At 42.6% G+C, this 19,523-nt stretch overlaps 1 protein-coding gene across 10 annotated transcripts in view; it reads right to left on the reverse strand.

Moving 5' to 3' along the window:
• Nucleotides 1-19,523, reverse strand: part of foxp1b (forkhead box P1b) — a 196,606-nt gene that overhangs the window by 61,680 nt on the left and 115,403 nt on the right. For all 10 annotated transcript variants that reach the window (XM_037766652.1, XM_037766725.1, XM_037766674.1 and 7 more), the window contains one exon: nt 4,249-4,416. In XM_037766652.1, coding sequence (XP_037622580.1) covers nt 4,249-4,416 — 168 coding nt within the window. The remainder of the gene's footprint in view (nt 1-4,248; nt 4,417-19,523) is intronic.

A 19,523-nucleotide genomic window follows, 5' to 3' on the forward strand; every position in this document is an offset into this window, starting at 1 on the left:
ATAAGTTAAATCCAATTTCAGCCTGCCTCTAATTAAATGCACATGGAACTAATGAGTCAAACCCTACCATTTCACTGATAATGGTAATTAGCGGGGTGGGAGTTGCCGGCTCTCGTCGTCGCGCCACTGTAGGTGTGAAGCGCAGAGAAAGGTAAAAGCGGCATGGGTTCTTTTAATCACACGTGTCATTCAGTCAATGTAATTTACCGGCTTTTTGACCAGTCAAGTATGTTTAGCTGCTTTCCGGGCGTTGCGTGGCAGCTGTTTGTATATCGAGCCTGATTAAAGCGCCTCCAGGCTGCTGAGTGTACAGCGGAGGCATCTTCATCCAAAGGCAGAGGTGGGCGGTGTAGGGGCGAGGGATGGGGGGGGGGGCAACCCTGTTGGAGATATAAAACCAAAGAGCCATTTAATGCTGATCAAGGATCCTGAGGCTTGTTTGACTCATATTTTTTCCCCCCCTTTACTACTCGACGCAGGTCATTTTTTTTTGTCAGATGTTCCGTATATATACCGTGCTTCATTATTTTTTTGACTTGAATAAGAATGAATTGGAAAAGTGAGTCACATCTCCAAATGAGTGAAAAGTCTCTCCGCGCATCTCCTCGTGCCTAATGGGGAGACCGCTGAGATGAATGGAGCGCCCGTCCGCAGATCAGGTGCTTTTATGGGGTGTCAGCTTACTACACAGCCTCATAATTGTTGGATCATGTCGTTTGATGACCTAGTCCAGCTCGACAGAGAATCATTATCCGGGCTGTGTGATGGAGATAGAGGATGTTCTGTGTGAAAGGGGGCTCCTCGAGGCACGGGGGGGGGGGGTTTGTTCTTAAAAAGAGGAAGTGAGAGGAGACTCTGAAACCCTCTGGTAATGTGTTTGTGAGAAACAAAAACGAGAGAAATCTCAACAACATGAGAGAAAAGAAAACAAGAAAAACAAATGTAATACATCCTCCTCCACGCGCTGATGTTTATGTATGAACGCTATGTGGTGTATGGTGGTGTGTTTAATTAGCACAATATGTAATTCAGAGATAAACAAACACTTGTCTGAACATGTGGCTTTTTTCATAACCCAGCAAAAATGTAACATACAACATTAGAGAGCAGCCAATTTGCGGCGTTAGTCAGATACCACAGCGAGCCTTGTGCTCTCTTCACAAGAGCCGGGGCAGGAGAGAGGGGAGAGGAAGCGGGGGAAAGGGCCCGACTCTCTTTTCAATAGCTGAGTGACAGCTTGGCCAAGCTCTCTGTATACATTAATAAATTAGAATTTTAATTTTGTCTTTGTCTGCAGGAGATGGTCTAGTACTTCACTATGTACCAACAACTGGCTGTACGCTGGAATCTGCCGTTGCGGTCCCCTCTGTTGACCTCTGCAGCACAATTCCCTGGCAGGCGGGGGGAAACTGTTTAGTTTGATCCTTTCAACTTATTTGAATCCTGACAAATATGCACACAACTGAAAGGTCATCACAGTCATATTTCATCCTCTGGAGCTATTCCGAAGACATCTGCACAACAAAGGGGCTTTTTTCACAACCTGACATTAGACCTAGCTGCTACAATAGCTCATTAAAAAGGGCCCCCAATGGAATAGTAAGGGTATTAAATATAATATATATACACACATAGAGAACAAGGCCTCCGTATTAATTACCAAATATGCCCTGAAGTCGTTTGCGATTTCCCTCTGACACAAACAACCGCTCCTTGTTCAAACAAAAAGATATACATCTCTGAGGCAGCTGATCTGAAATCAACGTAAATATTGCATCAGATATTAAGCAGCGCCATTCATATTACAAGCAGAGCAAGAAGATGAAATATAAAAATAACTGTCCTGGCGCCTCTGTACCTCTACCCACCCTTGCACTTTCCCACCCCCTTGCTCGACTCTCTCTACTCCACCTCCAAGCCCTCCACCTGGATTACCCACCCCACCCGTGGGCTGCTCCATAGCACCTCCTGCTGCTGGTGGTAGGGACCTGTCTCCTCTTTTATTTCATCTGTGTGTGTGTGTGTGTGTGTGTGTGTGTGTGTGTGTGTGTGTAGAGCAGCGATGAAAGGCAAACAGGGAAAGCATGGAGTTCCCTCTGCTTGACCGGACTCACATCTTTGTGGGAGGAATGAAACTCTCTCACTTCTCCCTTTTCTTCTACTTCATTTCCACACTTTCTCCTGCTTTTACCCGGAGCTGTACAACTCCTAAACTATAAGTGCAGTCAATAAGGAAAAAGGCCTTTCCACTGTAGAAGTCAAGATCAGCCACACATGCGGATGTGTGTCAATGCACTGGAATGACTCTGGATGAGCTCATGTGATCTTTTGGGGCCATGCAGGGACCCCTTACAGGGGAGAACATCTTCCAAGGACCCCCTCATAATCGTAACACCGATTAAACACCGATTAAACATATGCTACTACCATTTGTACTCAATGCCATTGGAACTATTTGTTTCTATCTACATAGGGAGCGGGCAAAGAGTATAGAAGCAAAGAAACAAAACTTCAGTGTTTTTTTGGACGACAGCCACTACTGCCATTTTGGACTGAAAACGCTTATTACATTTATAATATTTTATTGTTCAACACAGGCCATTTCAGTAGAATATGACAATAGAATAGAAATCATTTTGTTTCAATTTTGTACGGCGGACGTTTTACTGGCGTCCGGTAGTGGCTTTCAGTCAAAAATGGCAGAAGCGTAGCTCTGCTGTGGGGGGCTGATGTTGCAATGGAACGAACAATTGACTTTCACTTCTTGGCAATATACGTTCTTTGGAGCGGATCCTCTCCAGGGAGTACGCCAGGTTTCAACAGTAGCCCAGAACGGACCAACCAAACAATGTTAACTTTTCCTGTTTGAGCTGGAGTCGATAACGTTACGTCAATGCTTCCAACGCTGCCGCTCTCTCTCTCTCGATTCACTACTCACTTCCCACATACACATACACACACTCTACGCACTGGCTCTGCTCCAAATGACTTACGCTACTTGTACAATAACTGGCTCTAAAGAGGGCCATTAGCGTTTTCGCGTCAACCACCGTAGTTGTCCTACATGCTTGGGACACAGGAGAAGATTCAGTTGGTTGCAATCTGCAACCTCAATGCTAGCTAGACACCGCCAGATCCTACACACTGCTCCTTTAAAAGCTTTCAGAAAATGAACAGTAGCAAGACTGGCATAGTCCTAATATCCTTATATGTAAAGGATAATGTACAGCGACCCGGTCATTGTTGTGAAAGAATCCCCGACAGGGTGATGCCGCACCCCGACGCAGAGCGGAGGAGTCTCTCATCGCCCTGAAGGGGATTCTTTCACAACAATGACCGGCTCGCTGTACATTATCCCGCTTATTACACGGCTACTTACTGAAGAAATCAATAATTGGACACAAAAGGGTCGGGCAGAGTCTGACATCAGAGCTACGCCCATAGCAACGGTCTGCTATACATAGCAACGGTGTGCTATACATAGCAACGGTCTGGTATACATAGCAACGGTCTGCTATAAAGAAATAACAGACCGCAGAACGCTGTGATTAACCAATCAGAATCGAGTATTCAACAACGCCGTGTAATAAATCCAGATATTTAAATTCATCCAGTCTAGGCTGACTTAAAAATAATGAACTTGTCGCTGTGTGTCACAATCATATCAGAGTTCCTATTGGCCCAAAGCTTATGTGGGTGGGAGTAATGGACAAAATATGCTTGTTTTATTGGTAAAAATAGTCCCCATTTGTTGATATGCATCTTTTAATGATACAGCAGAGTTTTATAATTGATAGCAAATTATTTTGAGGACCCCCTGACAGAGTACTACAGGCCCCACTTTGAGAATCACCAATCTTAACTGGCCACACAGAGTTTTTTCTAAACTTCAGGCCTATATATTTCACAACAGCCCCTATTTCTACATATGTCAACATTTCAATGACACATGCTTGATTTAGTGTGTGTGTGTGTGTGTGTGTTACTAAATCACACATAATGTGCGAGCATACCTAACTGCAAATGTTGCACTGCCAATTTTAATTTCCTGTTTGTGAACTTAGCTCAGTGCTGTACTTTTTCTCGCACACTGTGTTCTTCTAGAGAGAGTTGCATAAGTCCCCTTCGTTTTAAAAAAAGAAAAAAAAGAAATGTCATCAACCACAAAGTCAAATAACCGAGCCGTCTGACGATCAGGGGTAAATAAATAAAAGAGTGTCTAAGAATGACAAGCACGTTTTACGATACCTGTAGGCTCTGCTGCTTGTCGTTGGCTTTGGGGGATTTGCGGCCAGTGTTTTGTTGAGACTGCAGTTGCTGCGACTGGGACTGCTGCTGCTGTTGCTGCTGCTGTTGTTGTTGTTGTTGATGTTGTTGTTGCTGCTGGAGGAGGATCTGCCGAGCCATTTGGAGGGCCTAATAAAGAAAAATGCATGAAAAAGATTAAAAACTAAACAAAACAGTCCAACAGAAATGTTAAAAGTCCCTTAAGGACACTTTGATGCTCATTATCAGAGCAGATGTATCCCCTTACAACAATATTCCCTTGGCCTTCTGACAGACAACAAACAAACACACGGCATCTTTTCTCCCATTTAGAGTCGTAAATCTAAGGCTGGCATAAACAATCCCTCCACAAACACGTCGGCAACAACGATCAGATGTCAAAACAAATTCACAGACAGAGGAGAAGACACAAAAAAAGCCATCCAGAAGAAATATTTATCTGTTGATAAGTCGCACTTAACAGCAAACACAAGCGGTCAAAGACACTATCAGCGCTTTTGATCCTCCTTTAGCTCAGTCCAAACTCCCCCAAATAAAAGGCTTTGTGGCCGCTTCGAATATCTGTTAAAGGACACGGCCTTCTCAGTGGAAAACAAAATACAGTGCAGTCACATGTTTATTGCTCCAGCTACTCCCTTTTCCCTTACGATAAATAATCAAACATGCCATCCAGAGCAAACAAAGCTGGAGAGAGCCGGGGGGAAAAAAACACAGTGGTCTTGAAAACGGTCAGCGATACCAAGAAAAGCAAGCGTTGTGTTCCCACAGTGAGCTGGCCAGCCTCACACCTCCACCAGTAAACCATCTGGGTAAATAACTGGCCTCATTCTTTCCATGTTCCTCAGACGATCGCTCCCACAATTAAACAAACAGCCGGGGCACATCCGAGCTCATCTCGCAGACCGACAATGAACAAGAGCTCCGGCCAATTTGTTGAGAAGTTCAGAAATTGTAAAAGTAAATGGTGGAATGTTTAACAAGAGAAGATAGAGAAAGAGAGAGAGAAAGAGAGAGAGAGCACAAAATGAGTAAAAAGTCAGAGCGACGTGTGAACAAGTGAGTGAAACCTGTGAAAGACTGTGTGAAAGTCAGATATCTACAGGGAAATAGCAAACAGAAAGCTCTGAGGACAGATGAAAAGACTTTGAGAGTTGGTCTTAGCGTCAGTAAAGTCTGACAATACTTTAAGACAGAGGGGCGAGAGACAGTTGAGAGAACAGCTGTATGATGGGATGGTCTGTGTGTGTCTGTGTGTGTGTGTGTGGGGGGGGTGTATGTGTTGACCCTCCCAAACACACGGCTGTCGGATGACATCATGAGGCATAAATATGACCACAGGCTACAAAGACGCCACACTCCTGGCATTTCACCATGCTTAACTTTAAAGTGCAGAAATTATCCCGCTCTCTGTCTTTTCCGTCTGAGCTCTCATGTAAAGATAAATGACACCAGAGCAACATATCTCAGTCTGCATGCCTAATTGTCCTCCGCTTTGAAATTTGTGGAGGGGGGAAACCCCATCGCAAGCAAGCACACTCATAAAGAAAGTGTACAAATTGAAACTAAGAACTATGTGAGCAAGATTCACTCCCACACATAATATTTACATCTCACATTTAAGCCATTTAGCTTTTTTCTCCGGAGCGACTTACAATCTGGTCGAAAAATCGGAAACAAACACCGGAAGAGAACCGAGCTGACGCGGGGAAGGGATCGGAAAACTACCAACGCATCGTCTCTCGCAGTCATACGGAGCACGATCATATCATCGTCACATTATGAAACTTGATTATCAATCAAAAACAGACCAATATTTTAAAATGCTAAAAACTGTTATTGGAAGTCCTCGACATTCAAAAAGACCTTTTGTTTCATCAGTTAATTAAAGGTTATTGAATATTGTTCAATATTAACAATTGGGGGGAAAAAATTACCTTGATTTCCAAGGTATATACCTGGGCTTTGGGTATCAGACGATACCAGTGTTTTAATTAATAAGCTGTATGCTTCACTGTGTGAAAGTGACTGGATGACGGATCGTCTTTTCTAATTTTTGTTCACTACTTGTGTACATAACAGTCCTGTCTATTATCCTTACATTTATTTATCCAGCTTTGTTGTCCTTGTCCCTAGCTGTTTTTTCTATTTCTGCATAATTATATTGAGAGAGATGCATAAAACCTCAGTCAAATTCAGTTTCCTTATATGTACAGTATGCACTTAGCAAATAAACCTGATTCTGATTATGTGTAAGGCAACATCAGGCTTGACTTAAACATTGCTTTCCTAACTTGGTAAAACAAAATCTAACAAATAAATACATATATACATATAGACAGAATTGTTATTTATTATAATAAAATAATAAATCTTTTTTTATATATATATACACTTTATTTTTTCCCCTTTTTTGAGGTTGTTTCATATATGCAATTTATAGTTCGTAATTACAGTAGTTTATTAACCAATTTCTAAGTAATTGAGCTTAGAAACAAACAATAAGTACACAAGAGAAAACATCAACATTCAAAATTGAAATAAAAGAAAATATAGAAATAATAATAATAATAATAATAATAATAATAATACAAAGATAAATAATAATAATAAATAAAATAAATAAGTTCATAAAAAATAAAACAGGGGGGGTGCAAAGATATAGCAATATCATTTACATGGGCCCACACATGTGTCCGCCTTCACATGTAAGGTCACTTCCAGGCACATGTATATGTGCATGCGTGCTAACCCATGTGTACCTATGAAGCTATATTTTTTCTTCTGTCAGAGTCCATCTCTTTTCAAAAACATCCTCCATATTCCCTATTTTGTGAGTTCCCTTAAAATAATAAATCTTACACCAGCAACTTAGTAAAAAAATATCTTCAAAATTAACAGGAATTACACTTCAAGTGTAAACCTTTTTAATGCAGCAACAGATTGGTCAAAACCTACAATTAAAATTCCAGTATACAATGTATATAGAATATAAACATAGAATTGAACTAAATAGATCGGCCACCTTGTCACCGATATCCGATCCAGCTATTTGAGTCAGTATCGGCCCGATATCTGATATCACTATCGGTGTGTCCCTAGCTCGGGCCACTACCATCTTTGAACTCTGTCTTCATTTTGACTACACACTTGTAAAGTTTCCTGACTGTATCTTGAATTGCTATGACTCTATCACGTTGACAAAATCTGTCCGCAGACAGACAGATATAAATATAAACACCTGGCAAAGTACTGAAAACCTCCTCTGTGGTAGTTCCCGCTACAGGACCACATTTTTGCCATGATGACACACACACACACACGCAGACACAAAAGTTGAAGACTATACCGGCGACGCGGCTGGTAATTATTTATATAATTTGAGTGAGGTTGCATCATTATTTTGCATCAGCAGCTCTGTTAATCTGCAACGAACTATGACAAGCGTTTGCCGCCACAGAATCATGTACTGAAAAAAGAGAACTTGAATGACTAAGACAGTAAAATGCTGATAATTCACAGGGAGGTTCAAGAAGAAGAAGAGAGAGACAGAATCATTCACACAACGCCCAAGGCGTGGTATTACGGGCAATATGAAGTGTAAACAAAGTTGTCTGTTTTCTTTTCCCCTGTAACTGATGACACATGCAGTGAAATGTGTGTGTGTGTGTGTGTGCGAGTGTCTGGGTTTACAACCGAGGGTGTTGGAACAAAGACAGTTGAGTCAACAGGATATGATATTCAGACAGTAATGGATGAATAGATGCATTTCTTGGAAGTCTTCCTTCACTGTCATCTTCACGTGAAGTTACGACAAGTAGATAAAGAAATTGTGACACTGCAATAACATGCGCTGTTAAAACAATGGGCTGATAACAAGTACAATGGAGTTTTTTTATTAAGTAGGGTTGTATGAGGTTCTTATCCTTATTACACGGCTGTGTTGAATACTCGATTCTGATTAGTCAATCACGGCGTTCTGCTATGTATAACAGACCGTTGCTACTTATTTCTTAAGTAAGTAGACGTGTAATAAGCGAGATAATGTACAGCTAGCGGGTCGTGGTTGTGAAAGAAACCCCTTCAGGGTGATATAAGACCAGCAGCATCGCCCTGTCAGGGATTCTTTCACGACAATGACCGGCTCGCTGTACATTAACCCTTACATAATATTGCCTACAATAGATGGTAGTCGGCACGCTCCTAGTTTGGAGAAACAGACAGAAGTACCAGCATGCAAGCTAAAATGTATTTTAACCATCTAAAAAAAATCTTTGTACATTGTATTTAGAGTATTTTCACCACTTTACCTCGCCATCAGACAACTGAAACGGTTATATTCATCTATGCTCTCTTCAAAGCCACCAGACTCCTTTGACAAGAACAGTCATTTCACCTCGCAGAACACGGGAGCTGCAGGTCTATCGCTGCCTTGAGCTGTTAGTTTGCTTCTGTTATTGCGCAACTTTGATGAATCTGAACTAACCCTTTAAAATAGGAGTGACATAATGTAAACAATGATGCAACACTGTGTGAAACATACCCTCCTACTATTATTCATGTCAACAGTTTCATTAAAATTATTCTTCCACTTAAAGTAAGGGCAATAATTATGTGATCATGCACTGGGAAAATACAGTCAATGATCGTCTTGACAAAAGAGCAAATTAACTGATGAACATGATGGCAGCCTGACAGCACATGCCTGGATACGCTTGCTGTCGTAATAACTTTATTATGTGACTTTTTTTTTTTTTTTTTGAAAGCCAAAAGATACAAGATGAGTAAAAGGCTGTTGTTGGTAGAGAAAATAATGAGACAAAAAGGCGAGCGGGCTGAGAACCTGCGTCGTGAGGTCAGCTCCACGTTTAGGAATGTTGCTGTCATGTTTGTATTTTTCAAAAAGGCCACCGGAGCTGGCGTGCCTCAGAGAGGCCTAATGCTGGGCTAAAATAACCTATTGTGGACTGTCACCGCCATGTTTACACAGTACCCACTCCTCTGTTTCAGAGCTCTCCCTCCCTCTCCTCCTTCTCCTCCTCCTCCTCTGGAATTTATCTTCTTTTGATCTTCCATTCAAAAAGGTACTGGACGCTTGATAGACATGCAAGTGTAAGAGCTGCTCCAGACAAATGGGATAAACTGGAAACTGATGACAGGAACGAGGCATCTGAGGCACAGAGAGAGGAGGGAGACGGCGTGCTGTCTAGGTGCTATAATAGTCTAAATCATGTGACAGATGAGGTTAAACTGATCAGTAAAACATGTTCAGGAACATGGTCAACTGGACGGAATCATACTTTAATATTGTATATTTGTGCTGTCAATTGATTCAAATATTTAATCGCGATTAATCGCATGATTGTCCATAGTTAATCAAGATTAACAGCAAATAATTCACCCATTTTTTATCTGTTCAAAATGTACCTTAAAAGGGAGATTTCAAAGGGGTCCTTTAATCTCTGAAAACTGAGATGAATAGAGTGAAAACAGTATCTTATAAGATAAACAGATGTTGACAAACTGCAGTTGAAAAAAGGTAATAATTGCAATATACTGTATCTTATCGCAATACTCAGCATATCGCAGAATGTTTAAAATCGCAATAAGATCGTATCGTGACTTAATTATCGTGATAATATTGTATCGCGGGGCCTCTGGTGATTCCCACCCCTATTATATTGTATACTTTTTAAATGTATAAAGAAGTTTACTTAAAGATAACAATTAAAAAAGACCAGGAACAAGCAGGATTTGTGCAACGCTGTGTTGGATGTGACCATCATCTTGTGTGCGAGCATATAAGGCTACAGCAGCCCTATTATAATCGCAAACTGAGCTTGTTTGGGAAGCAAGCTTGTTACTGGAGTTTAGAACAACTGCAGAGATATAGACGCCTACATCCACACACCATGCTCACTGTTTGTGGGTTTACATGCACACAAATACACACACACACACCATGGAGGGAGTGAGCGCTCCAGGTGCTTTTGATTAGAAAACACCCTCCAGCACATGACAAAGGTTTTTATCAGCAACAAAGCCGGTGCAATTTTGTATCCTTGTCATTTGCAGTCCTCTTTTATATTCCCCCGTTTCAAATGTGTTCAAAGTTCACACCCTCTTCCCCCTGTTAACGCAACTTCCTCAATAAACAACAGGCGTTTTTTTTTTTTTTTATCTGCATCTACTTTCACACCATATTAGCGAATAGAGGCAGGAGCGTCTCTCGTGTCCCTGGGCTATCACGCTGCGATAAGGGAACTGCTAAGTACTGGATGTCTTTATGTGCAGTCTGCACATGTGGATTATTTACAGGCTTTGGGGTTTCCTGCTGCTAAAGCCAGCTCTGGGTGTCTTACAAATCCCAGCTCAGAGCATTGCCACACAGTCAAGTCTGCTCTCTGCTGAATCCCTCGCTGCACCTTCTCCCCCCACCATGACATAAAACAGACATATTTCAGATATGTCTCTCTTTAATCGCATTTTATGCAACTTCACTGACCCACAGTCGTGCCAAATCTAACCGTGTGTAAAAGGAAAGAGAGTTTGCCTCAAGTGTGACGGACACACAGCACTCGTGTCACATTTTCTAAATGACAGACAAATAGAAAGGGGATGTGATAAAAGGTCCATAGAAAATGGAGTGGAGGGGATGGGGGGAATCATTCAGGGTGTCTCCATCGGGAGTCAGACAGTGACAAAACGGGCCGGCGTTGTTTGTTCAGGCCCATCAACAGAGAGACCTCTTTAGTTCTATAAACGTCCGGCTCCTCTTGCCACAGCTGGGGAAGACCTTGAACGTGAAATGGTTTCAAGCAGATTGCTCCTAATTGCTAGAAGATGTGCAAGCAGGTGTAACCGGATCCCTGCGGCCACTCAGAGACGGAACGAGATGTGCATCTGTTTGTGTGTTTCTGCACTCGTGTGTGTGTGTGTGCTCTCTTCGGCGTATTTACTCAGCGGCCACGTTTTGCCAGGCTTTATTAGTCGGGAGAGTGTGGCTCAGAGACAGCCAGCAACAACACGACTAATAGGTTAGCTCTTAATGTAGTCCGGCTCTGAAGACACGGGGCCCTCTGGTCTCACTTCGCACGCAGCCCTCTGCGGGGGCTTCGACACCACGCGGCCTAAATGTCAAGGTTATCTGCTCGACTTTCTGACGGATCGCACGTCTCAACTCACCTGACATTCATCACTTGGGGTGTTTCCTTTAGAAAGACTCTGCTCCTTAGTGGTAACCAGGTTCTTCTCTCACCAGCTCCCCCACAGAGGTTGCTAACACGTTAAGCTAACGTAACGTCCTTCCACAGGCGGACAAGAAAGGAAAGTTACCAGGGCTGTCAAATTTAACTCAATAACAACGATAATTTCTTTAACGCATTAATACAACTAGCAATTTTTAGGTTTTAGCGGACTCGGTTTTAAAGCTAGAGTGAAGATACTGGCATCATATGAAACTAAGGAATCCATTGGTACCAATCATGTCATACTAGCTTGTCTCAAAGGAGGCTAAATAACGCTCCAAACTTACGCTAAATTTTGGCGAGGAAAAACTGGCGTGCCCATTTTCAAAGGGGTCCCGTGACCTCTGATCTCAAGAATGTGAATGAAAATGGGTTCTATGGGTACCCACGAGTCTCCCCTTTACAGACATGCCCACTTTATGATAATCACATGCAGTTTGGGGCAAGTCATAGTCAAGTTAGCACACTGACACACTGACAGCTGTTGTTGCCTGTTGGGCTGCAGTTTGCCATGTTATGATTTGAGCATATTTTTTTATGCTAAATGCAGTACCTGTGAGGGTTTCTGGACAATATTTGTCATTGTTTTGTGTCGTTAATTGATTTCCAATAAAAAATATATACATACAGTACATGTTGATAGTATTGGTATAGTATTAAATACTTGACAAATCTTCCTTTAAGGTACAGTATGAATAAAAAAAGAAAGTGCGATTAATTGCGTTTAAATATTTCAATCGACTGACAGCCCTAACAGTTATCCAATCATTTCATAAATTATGTGGGCTATTGTAGCCAGTGGCGATCAAATCAGAAAAGCTGGTTCTATATTCACAACATGACAGATAGCAGATATGGTGTTAGCGGGGTGTTGACTATGCAAACATATAGTAATGGAATTCACTTGGAATACTTGTCATTTTAATTGAAATGCATATAATTTTTTTATTTTTTCATCAGGGGGGTGATTTTTAAACATGTAAGCGGATAAGCAGCCAGGATCATGTCTATTTATATTAATTGCACTTTTTTTCCTCTTTCTCTTTCCCTCAGTAACACAGACGTTTATCTGCAATGCAAAGCAGGGAAAGTCTGGCTTCCCAGTAAGTATATAATTAATGCCATTTCCAAAAAAGCCACTCCACATGGAAAACAGGTCCCTGACGCTCAAACCTTGCGCATTACGGGGCCCTCGCAACAACACTCTCCAGCCTGTGTTTAGATTTCCAAACTAATTCATGTAGAATACATAAATAAATCAACGTTTTATACCCACTCCAAACCATTAGATTCCCCTTCCTTCGCTGCACTTTCCAACTAATCTATTAATATTTATGACAACACTAAACATTTCAAATATCCACGTTTAAACAATAAGGCAGTGCGTGCACTTACATAAGACGAAATCTGACTTCAATAAAAAGCCCATTTTGTTTGTCCGACACACCTCCCCGTGTAACCACCCCCCTCCTCCTCCTCTCTCTCCCCATAACAGGTAATGCAGCGCACTGACAAATGTTTTTTGGCGAAAAAAATGACTGTAAGAAAAACAAGACGAAAGCAAAGTTATTAAGTGTGAGTGGAGATAGAAGAGAGGGGGCCGTGAAGCAGGACTGATGATGGAGGGAGTGGAGTGAAAAGATTGAGGAGGGGGTGGGGATGGTGGTGGGGGGGGCATAGACAGATGGAGGAAGAGAGTGAAACGGAGACGAGAGAGGTAAAAGGGAGACGCAAAGAGAAGGGGAAAATGTAGCAGAGAGGAGGCGGAGGTTGCAGGAGGTGCAGAGGGGAGGGTAAACAGTGCCCCGACCAGGCGGTTCGGGCGATCGGAGCCTGGTACAGAGGGGTCACCCCCCCCCTCCTCCTCAACCCCACCCCCTCCACCCATCTCCTCCAACCCGGCGAGGTCAGCCCAGCTATGCGGGCCCTGACAGCTTCCGTTTGCTGTGTGCTCGCCGTTTGTTTGGATTCCCCAGCCTTGCTTAGCCAGCAGCTTAACAACAGATGGCTGAAGAAGGCCTCTATTCAGAGTGGTCGCGATCAGAGAATCACACCAAGGAAGAGTACACAAGCTGCAGACAAAACACACACAGGACACAACACGAGCACACACACACACACACACACATGCAAATGACATGGATTGTCAGAGTTGCACATGCTGCAAATGAGGAGGATGGCAAATAAGGTTTTGCTTGCTGCAAACAGCTATTTCACCCGCATGCAAAACACACGCAGTGCACACGCAATGACATGCAAGTGAGCACACAAACACACACACGCACGCGATGTGTTGTCTGATTATACCAAAACAACTTCCCGGGATGATTAAATAACTGAGCGGCATTTCCGTCCCCCGCCATTATTAAAAGGAATACTGTGTTTATTACAGCTTTAGTGCGGTGTAAACTCATAAACACCCTCCCAGAGTACAAGAGGAGCTGTCAACTAAATATTGTTCCTCTCACGAGTCGCTCTTCCACCTCAATTACGCCTTTCAACTCCATAGGCTCAGTATGATAAAGTGGCAGTAAAAATCATTCACATTAATACACCATTGTGCATCTGCTGCTAAAGGTAATTAAAGAAGTAAATGACTCATAAGAATAGACATATTAGCCGCAAAATGAAAGGCAACTGGGCTGCCTCATGAAAATATGTACCATTAAGATACTGCATTTTCATATTGGGGTAATCAGCTCCACTAGCCTGATGCTGATTTAATCCACTCCAGTGGAAAGTCTATCAGCGCACAGCCGCGTGTCACTGTCTACCCGCCAAGAGCCAGGCGTTCTGCTTTAGCATTGCCTGTGAATGGCTCTACTAAAGGAGGGAGGTCACACACAGGCAAATCAGTCGCAGGAGCAGTCGGTGCTTAGGTGTCATTTAGAGGCAGATGGAGGGAAAGTGGAAAAAAAAAAGAAGTATGCGGAGTGAGGAGGAGGATAAAATGAGCTAAAAAGAAAACGATCTGGGAACAATGCAGCGGGCGGATCTCAGCAGCCCCTCTCTCCCCTGACCTTAGCTTTTTGTTCTGAGCATATGATGCCTCAGGATGCCCACCACTGAATACAGCGATAATATCCGTCAAGTTGATAAAGTGGGAGGAAAAGAGCAGAGGCATGCCAACTGTGCCGGGTACTTAGACGGACTGTTAGAAAACACGCGCTCCCTCCCGATTGCCTCTTTGTTGGAAGTGTTGCATCACCTTGTAGCGGGGAGTGTTGTGCTTGGGAAAATGGGCGCTTCCAAAAACCCAGCGTGAGACCTAGAATACTGTGAGCAGATTTTATCATGCGTGAATGATATTGTTTAGAATGGGAAGCTCCATCTGCCCTGGTCTCATAGACGGAGGACTCAACATTATTGATACACCCGAGACTTCCGGGATACGACCAGTAAAACCCCCTAAATCTTCCAATTTAGTTGTGATGAATATAGATGAATGAAGTCGACACACAACTATAGAATAGTGCTTGAGGAAGAGGGGGAAGAGGGGGAAGAGTGATCAGACGGTTCAGACGCAGTCACGGAGCGACACAGCGCTCAGGGGCCTGAACTGATGGCCTTCGTTGTCGAGGCTGACCACTCTCAGCACCTCAGGGCGCGTTGATTAAGTCAGTGTGTGGATGCAAAAGTAACTCATCTAGATGAATAATCCTGCTAATCAGTATAAAAGACAACAAGCGTGACACCGCCCAAAGCTCATTTTGAGTGTTCCCTTGAAGATGGATTAGAAGTGACATCTGCCCAAAGAGCAGGCAGTATCTCTTCTCAAAGTATCTTGTTTCATTGAGACACTAAAACTAAAATCTAAACAGATTTTTTGCTTTATGTACCTTGCTAATGCACCGTGGCCTTTACGGCGAGGCTTTCTGTGGTTTTCGACTGTACATCTTTTCCCAGTGATGCTCACTGCCTTGAACCGTCCTGACCTGAGACCTAACGCATCATGAGCTGCCGAGGGAGAATTCCCAGTGTGTGTGTGTGTGTGTGTGTGTGTGTGTGTGTGTGTGGAGCGAGAGTTCCTCCGAAGGAGAGGATTCTCTATAAATCACAGGCCAGTCCAATTGGCTATGGATTGAGTTGCAGCGGGGAGAGACAGCTCCCTGGGAATAGCAGTGTCTCTGTTGAAGTCATTCCAAGATGGGTAATATGATCCTATGCCGCCAGGAATAAAGAAAGGGAAGAGAAAAGGAGGAAGGGGAAAAAAAAAAATCTGATTGCTCCGGCCATAAAGAGGAGTAATCTCCAGCAGGGTCAGACACATCACCCGTCACACTGGACTGTAATGTGTTATAGTCTCACAGGCAGATGATGTGACACATGGTGGGCCTCTCTTTTTTAGGTGGTTCAAGAACTGATATTTTTCTTATTCAAGGATTTTTTTTTTATCTATATTGACATAGTAGCAAGATGTGGAAGGTGTGAGGGGAAACAAAGGACTGCCACTTCTGGTGCCAAGGAAGATGAAGGCCGTCACTCTACTTGGTAACATATGCCACATTTGTACTTCACGGTACGGCACGGCTCTACTCAACTAGCTCTTTTTTGGCTTTATATTAGTAGAAGTTGTGGATAGTACCTGGTAGGGCAGGTAAACTCCACAGATCTCTCGATTAAATCAACTAAACGATTAGTCGTCAAAATCGTATGAGTGTTAGTCGACTAAGAATTTATTTTCTTTACCCAGTACTTTTTTGAAACTACCTTGGTCGAGGTTTCAAGTGAGTTAAGCCGATACTAGAATCAGAGAGAGAGAATCGTCGCTAGGGTGACATGGGATATCCTGCATAAACAACAAGTGACAGCAATTTGTTTATTCAATTGACCTAGATTTTAAAAAAGGTCAACCCGCAAACCTCCGCCATACAGTACGCTGTACACTTTAGCGGACAACTGACGAAGTGCAGACGTTTCTCTGTTTGGTTGCCGATGAAAGGATTCATGGCAGTTTCAAGCGGCGTCGCTATGGCGATCAGTTGATAATCCCACCTACACTGAGGGGCTACTATCTGCAGTGGAAAACGAAACAGAGAAAAGGACCTGACACCAAAAGTGAGTTTAGTTGAGCCGAACCATGCGGTGGCAAATGAGGCAACAGACAACTTGTCAATGTAAGGTGTGCGGAGATACATCTTCAAATGTTCCTCTGCGAATTTAGAGCTATAAAAAACTATCTAGAAACATGTTTAATAATATTATTGTGAAAATGTTCTGTGGAAAGCATATGAAGTTACAAAAAAACATGAAAGAACTGTTAAAAAAAAGGGGTTTTCTGGCCACCAGGATATGTAAATGCAATCAAGAAGACTCAAGTGCCAACGGTCTAATGACACCAACAATAAAACAAGTGAACCACTGCATACTGTACAGCAATGATTGGAAATCCCACAGCCATAAACTGTATGTTTATGATTAATTACAATGAAATTACACCTGCTTTACATTACATGCATCAAAAGTATTTAACACAACAAACCAATAAATGACAAAACGGGTTTGTATTTTGCAGTGAAGGTCGATACATTGCTAAGATTAACAGATAGTTTAACCAACAAAACTGTTTAATGTTACACAACCACCTAAAGCTGCAGTCAATTTGGAAAAACTCACACTGTAAATTGCCATGAAGTGCTGAAAAATCTGCAGCAATCTGCAAGAAAAAACACTTTGGCATGATTCTCTCAAGTAAATTAGCTGATTAATGAACCTGACATTCACACATCAATGGTGAAGCCCAGTGGAGAAGTATTCCACCCCAAATGTGTGACAAAACAATAGTCAACTGTTCAGACCTGAGCATCTGAACCAGGAAGTAAATGTAGAGTTTAAGGAAGACTTAACGTTTAATGCCATTTCTAGGAACTGATGGCAACGCTACCAACATAATTAACACCCTTTAATACCAAATTCATGATTTTGAGTTTCTTGTAGCTTTAAGGTAACGACTGATCTCCAGTTATCTACCACTGAGGATAAAATCTTAGGCCATCAGAAGTCCTCGTAGTCGTCTGGTAGTTAAGATTAGATTGGCCGACCACATTCACAGCTCACAATTCAGAGTGTTTATGGACTAACAAGTCGTGAAAAAAAGTCCCTTTGGGTGTAAGCACTTTTCCAAACCACCTCAAGCTTAATTAACATGCGGAGTGCGCTGCGGTGACAGAATTGGCCGCCCTCAATCTGCCTGAGCCACCTTCAGCTTTAGGCGCTGAGACCTGCAAGGCTGCAGGCTTCAATAAACGTCGCAGGAGAAGATGATCACAACTCAAATTAAGTTATGCACTAAGCTTGAAGGGCTTACATAAACATGTGATGGAAATATTAAACAAACTGAGAGGATAGACGAGGGGAGAAAAAACTATAGTTCAAAAAAAAAAAAAAGCTCCTGATGCAACTTGAAAACCATTTGAATTAGTGCAATTGGGTGAATAATTTGTCCAGATGTTGGATTTTCATTGATGACTGAACATTGCATATATACAATAAATCACAACCCCCCCTGTTTTTTCCAGACAGAGGCACTTAGCAGCGGTTGGTGTGAATAAGAGGTAAAAGTAAAATGCAGGTGGCAGAAGTAGCCCAAACAACAAGCACTGCAGGAAACCAAGGGCATGTGGGCTATAGAGCTGCTAGGGGGGTGGGCGGGGGGGATGACAGACTGCTGTTCAACTCCATTAGCTGCTATGTGAGAGGGGTGCATCTAGCAGCACACGACCTGTGAAGAATCTTAGATCTCACTCTATCTTGGAATGGGGATTGCCGCATTAATTCTAGGAAACTGTAATCTCTCAAGCAAATCAAATTACTCTCATTAAGCGCAAGAAGAAAACTGCCTCTGTAATAAGTATGTATAAAAAGTATTTATTACCAATAATCACCTCTTTAATATGAGCCGGCTTACAACGGCTTTTTATTTTTGCTGATTAAGTTTAAAAATGGGGAAACAAGGAAGGGCACACGCTCACGGACGCTATACGCACGGCCTTTCACACACGCAAGCAAACACACACGCACTAATACACACCTCATGGAGTTTATGAGAGTGGTTGATACAGTGATTAAAGGGGAGGGGAGAGGGACACAGCGCTTGAGGGGCCTTGGAGAGGACGTGCCTCACCTAGTCATAAAAACACACCTCTGTCTTTAAGCCAGCACCAGAATCGCTCTCGGGTGGGTTCACTCGGAGGTGAATCGCTAAAGAATTTACATGCAAAGTAGCACATGTCATCACCCCCAGACAGTGCGCCTGCACACGTAGCGTCGCATTGCAACTTGGCATACGCTCGCTGACCGCCACATATTTGCAGCGGTGTGTGTGTGAGAGGTTTGACGGCCTGACCCAGGGCAGCCACTCTATGAACAACGCTGTTTCTGAAATACACACAGCTGCTGCAGACTTTTTTCTTTAATTTGCATAATTTGTGTACGTACAAGCCGTAACTACTCCACCAAACAACATGTTAATGTTATGCATTATGGTTTTTGAAAACTGTAAATAAAGCTAAATAACATTGTGGGCATAATGACTCTGGTGGGAGGTGAAGTCTTTGCTCTTCTTCCAGGAAATGACATCATTCCACAGCACAAGCTGCCAACTATAATTGCCCTGCTGGTAAATGGAAGAGACACAGATGTCCTCCAACCTCCTGTTTCTACTATTTGATTCTTTATTCACCAATTAATTACATCAAAAAAAAAAAGGAGCTAAAAGACAGTTAACAAAAACACATCAAAATGGGTGATAAAAACGATTTGCCTCTACAAAATCAATTAGGAGTGAGGGTCAGTGGGTCATTCATTTACTGGTTCAGCATAATTACCTGTTTTTCTTCCCCTCATTTACTTCTTTGTTCATCTGGGACACCGACGTCCCCGCAAACCAAAAGAACACATTTCTTTTTTCTTTTTTGATTATTCAAATTAAACATCGATTCCTGAGAGAAAACGTCGACAATGCGCCAACGCTAATATGCTCCAAAAACAAAC

This window comes from Sebastes umbrosus, chromosome 1, assembly GCF_015220745.1.
Source record: "Sebastes umbrosus isolate fSebUmb1 chromosome 1, fSebUmb1.pri, whole genome shotgun sequence".
Lineage (NCBI taxonomy): Eukaryota > Metazoa > Chordata > Actinopteri > Perciformes > Sebastidae > Sebastes > Sebastes umbrosus.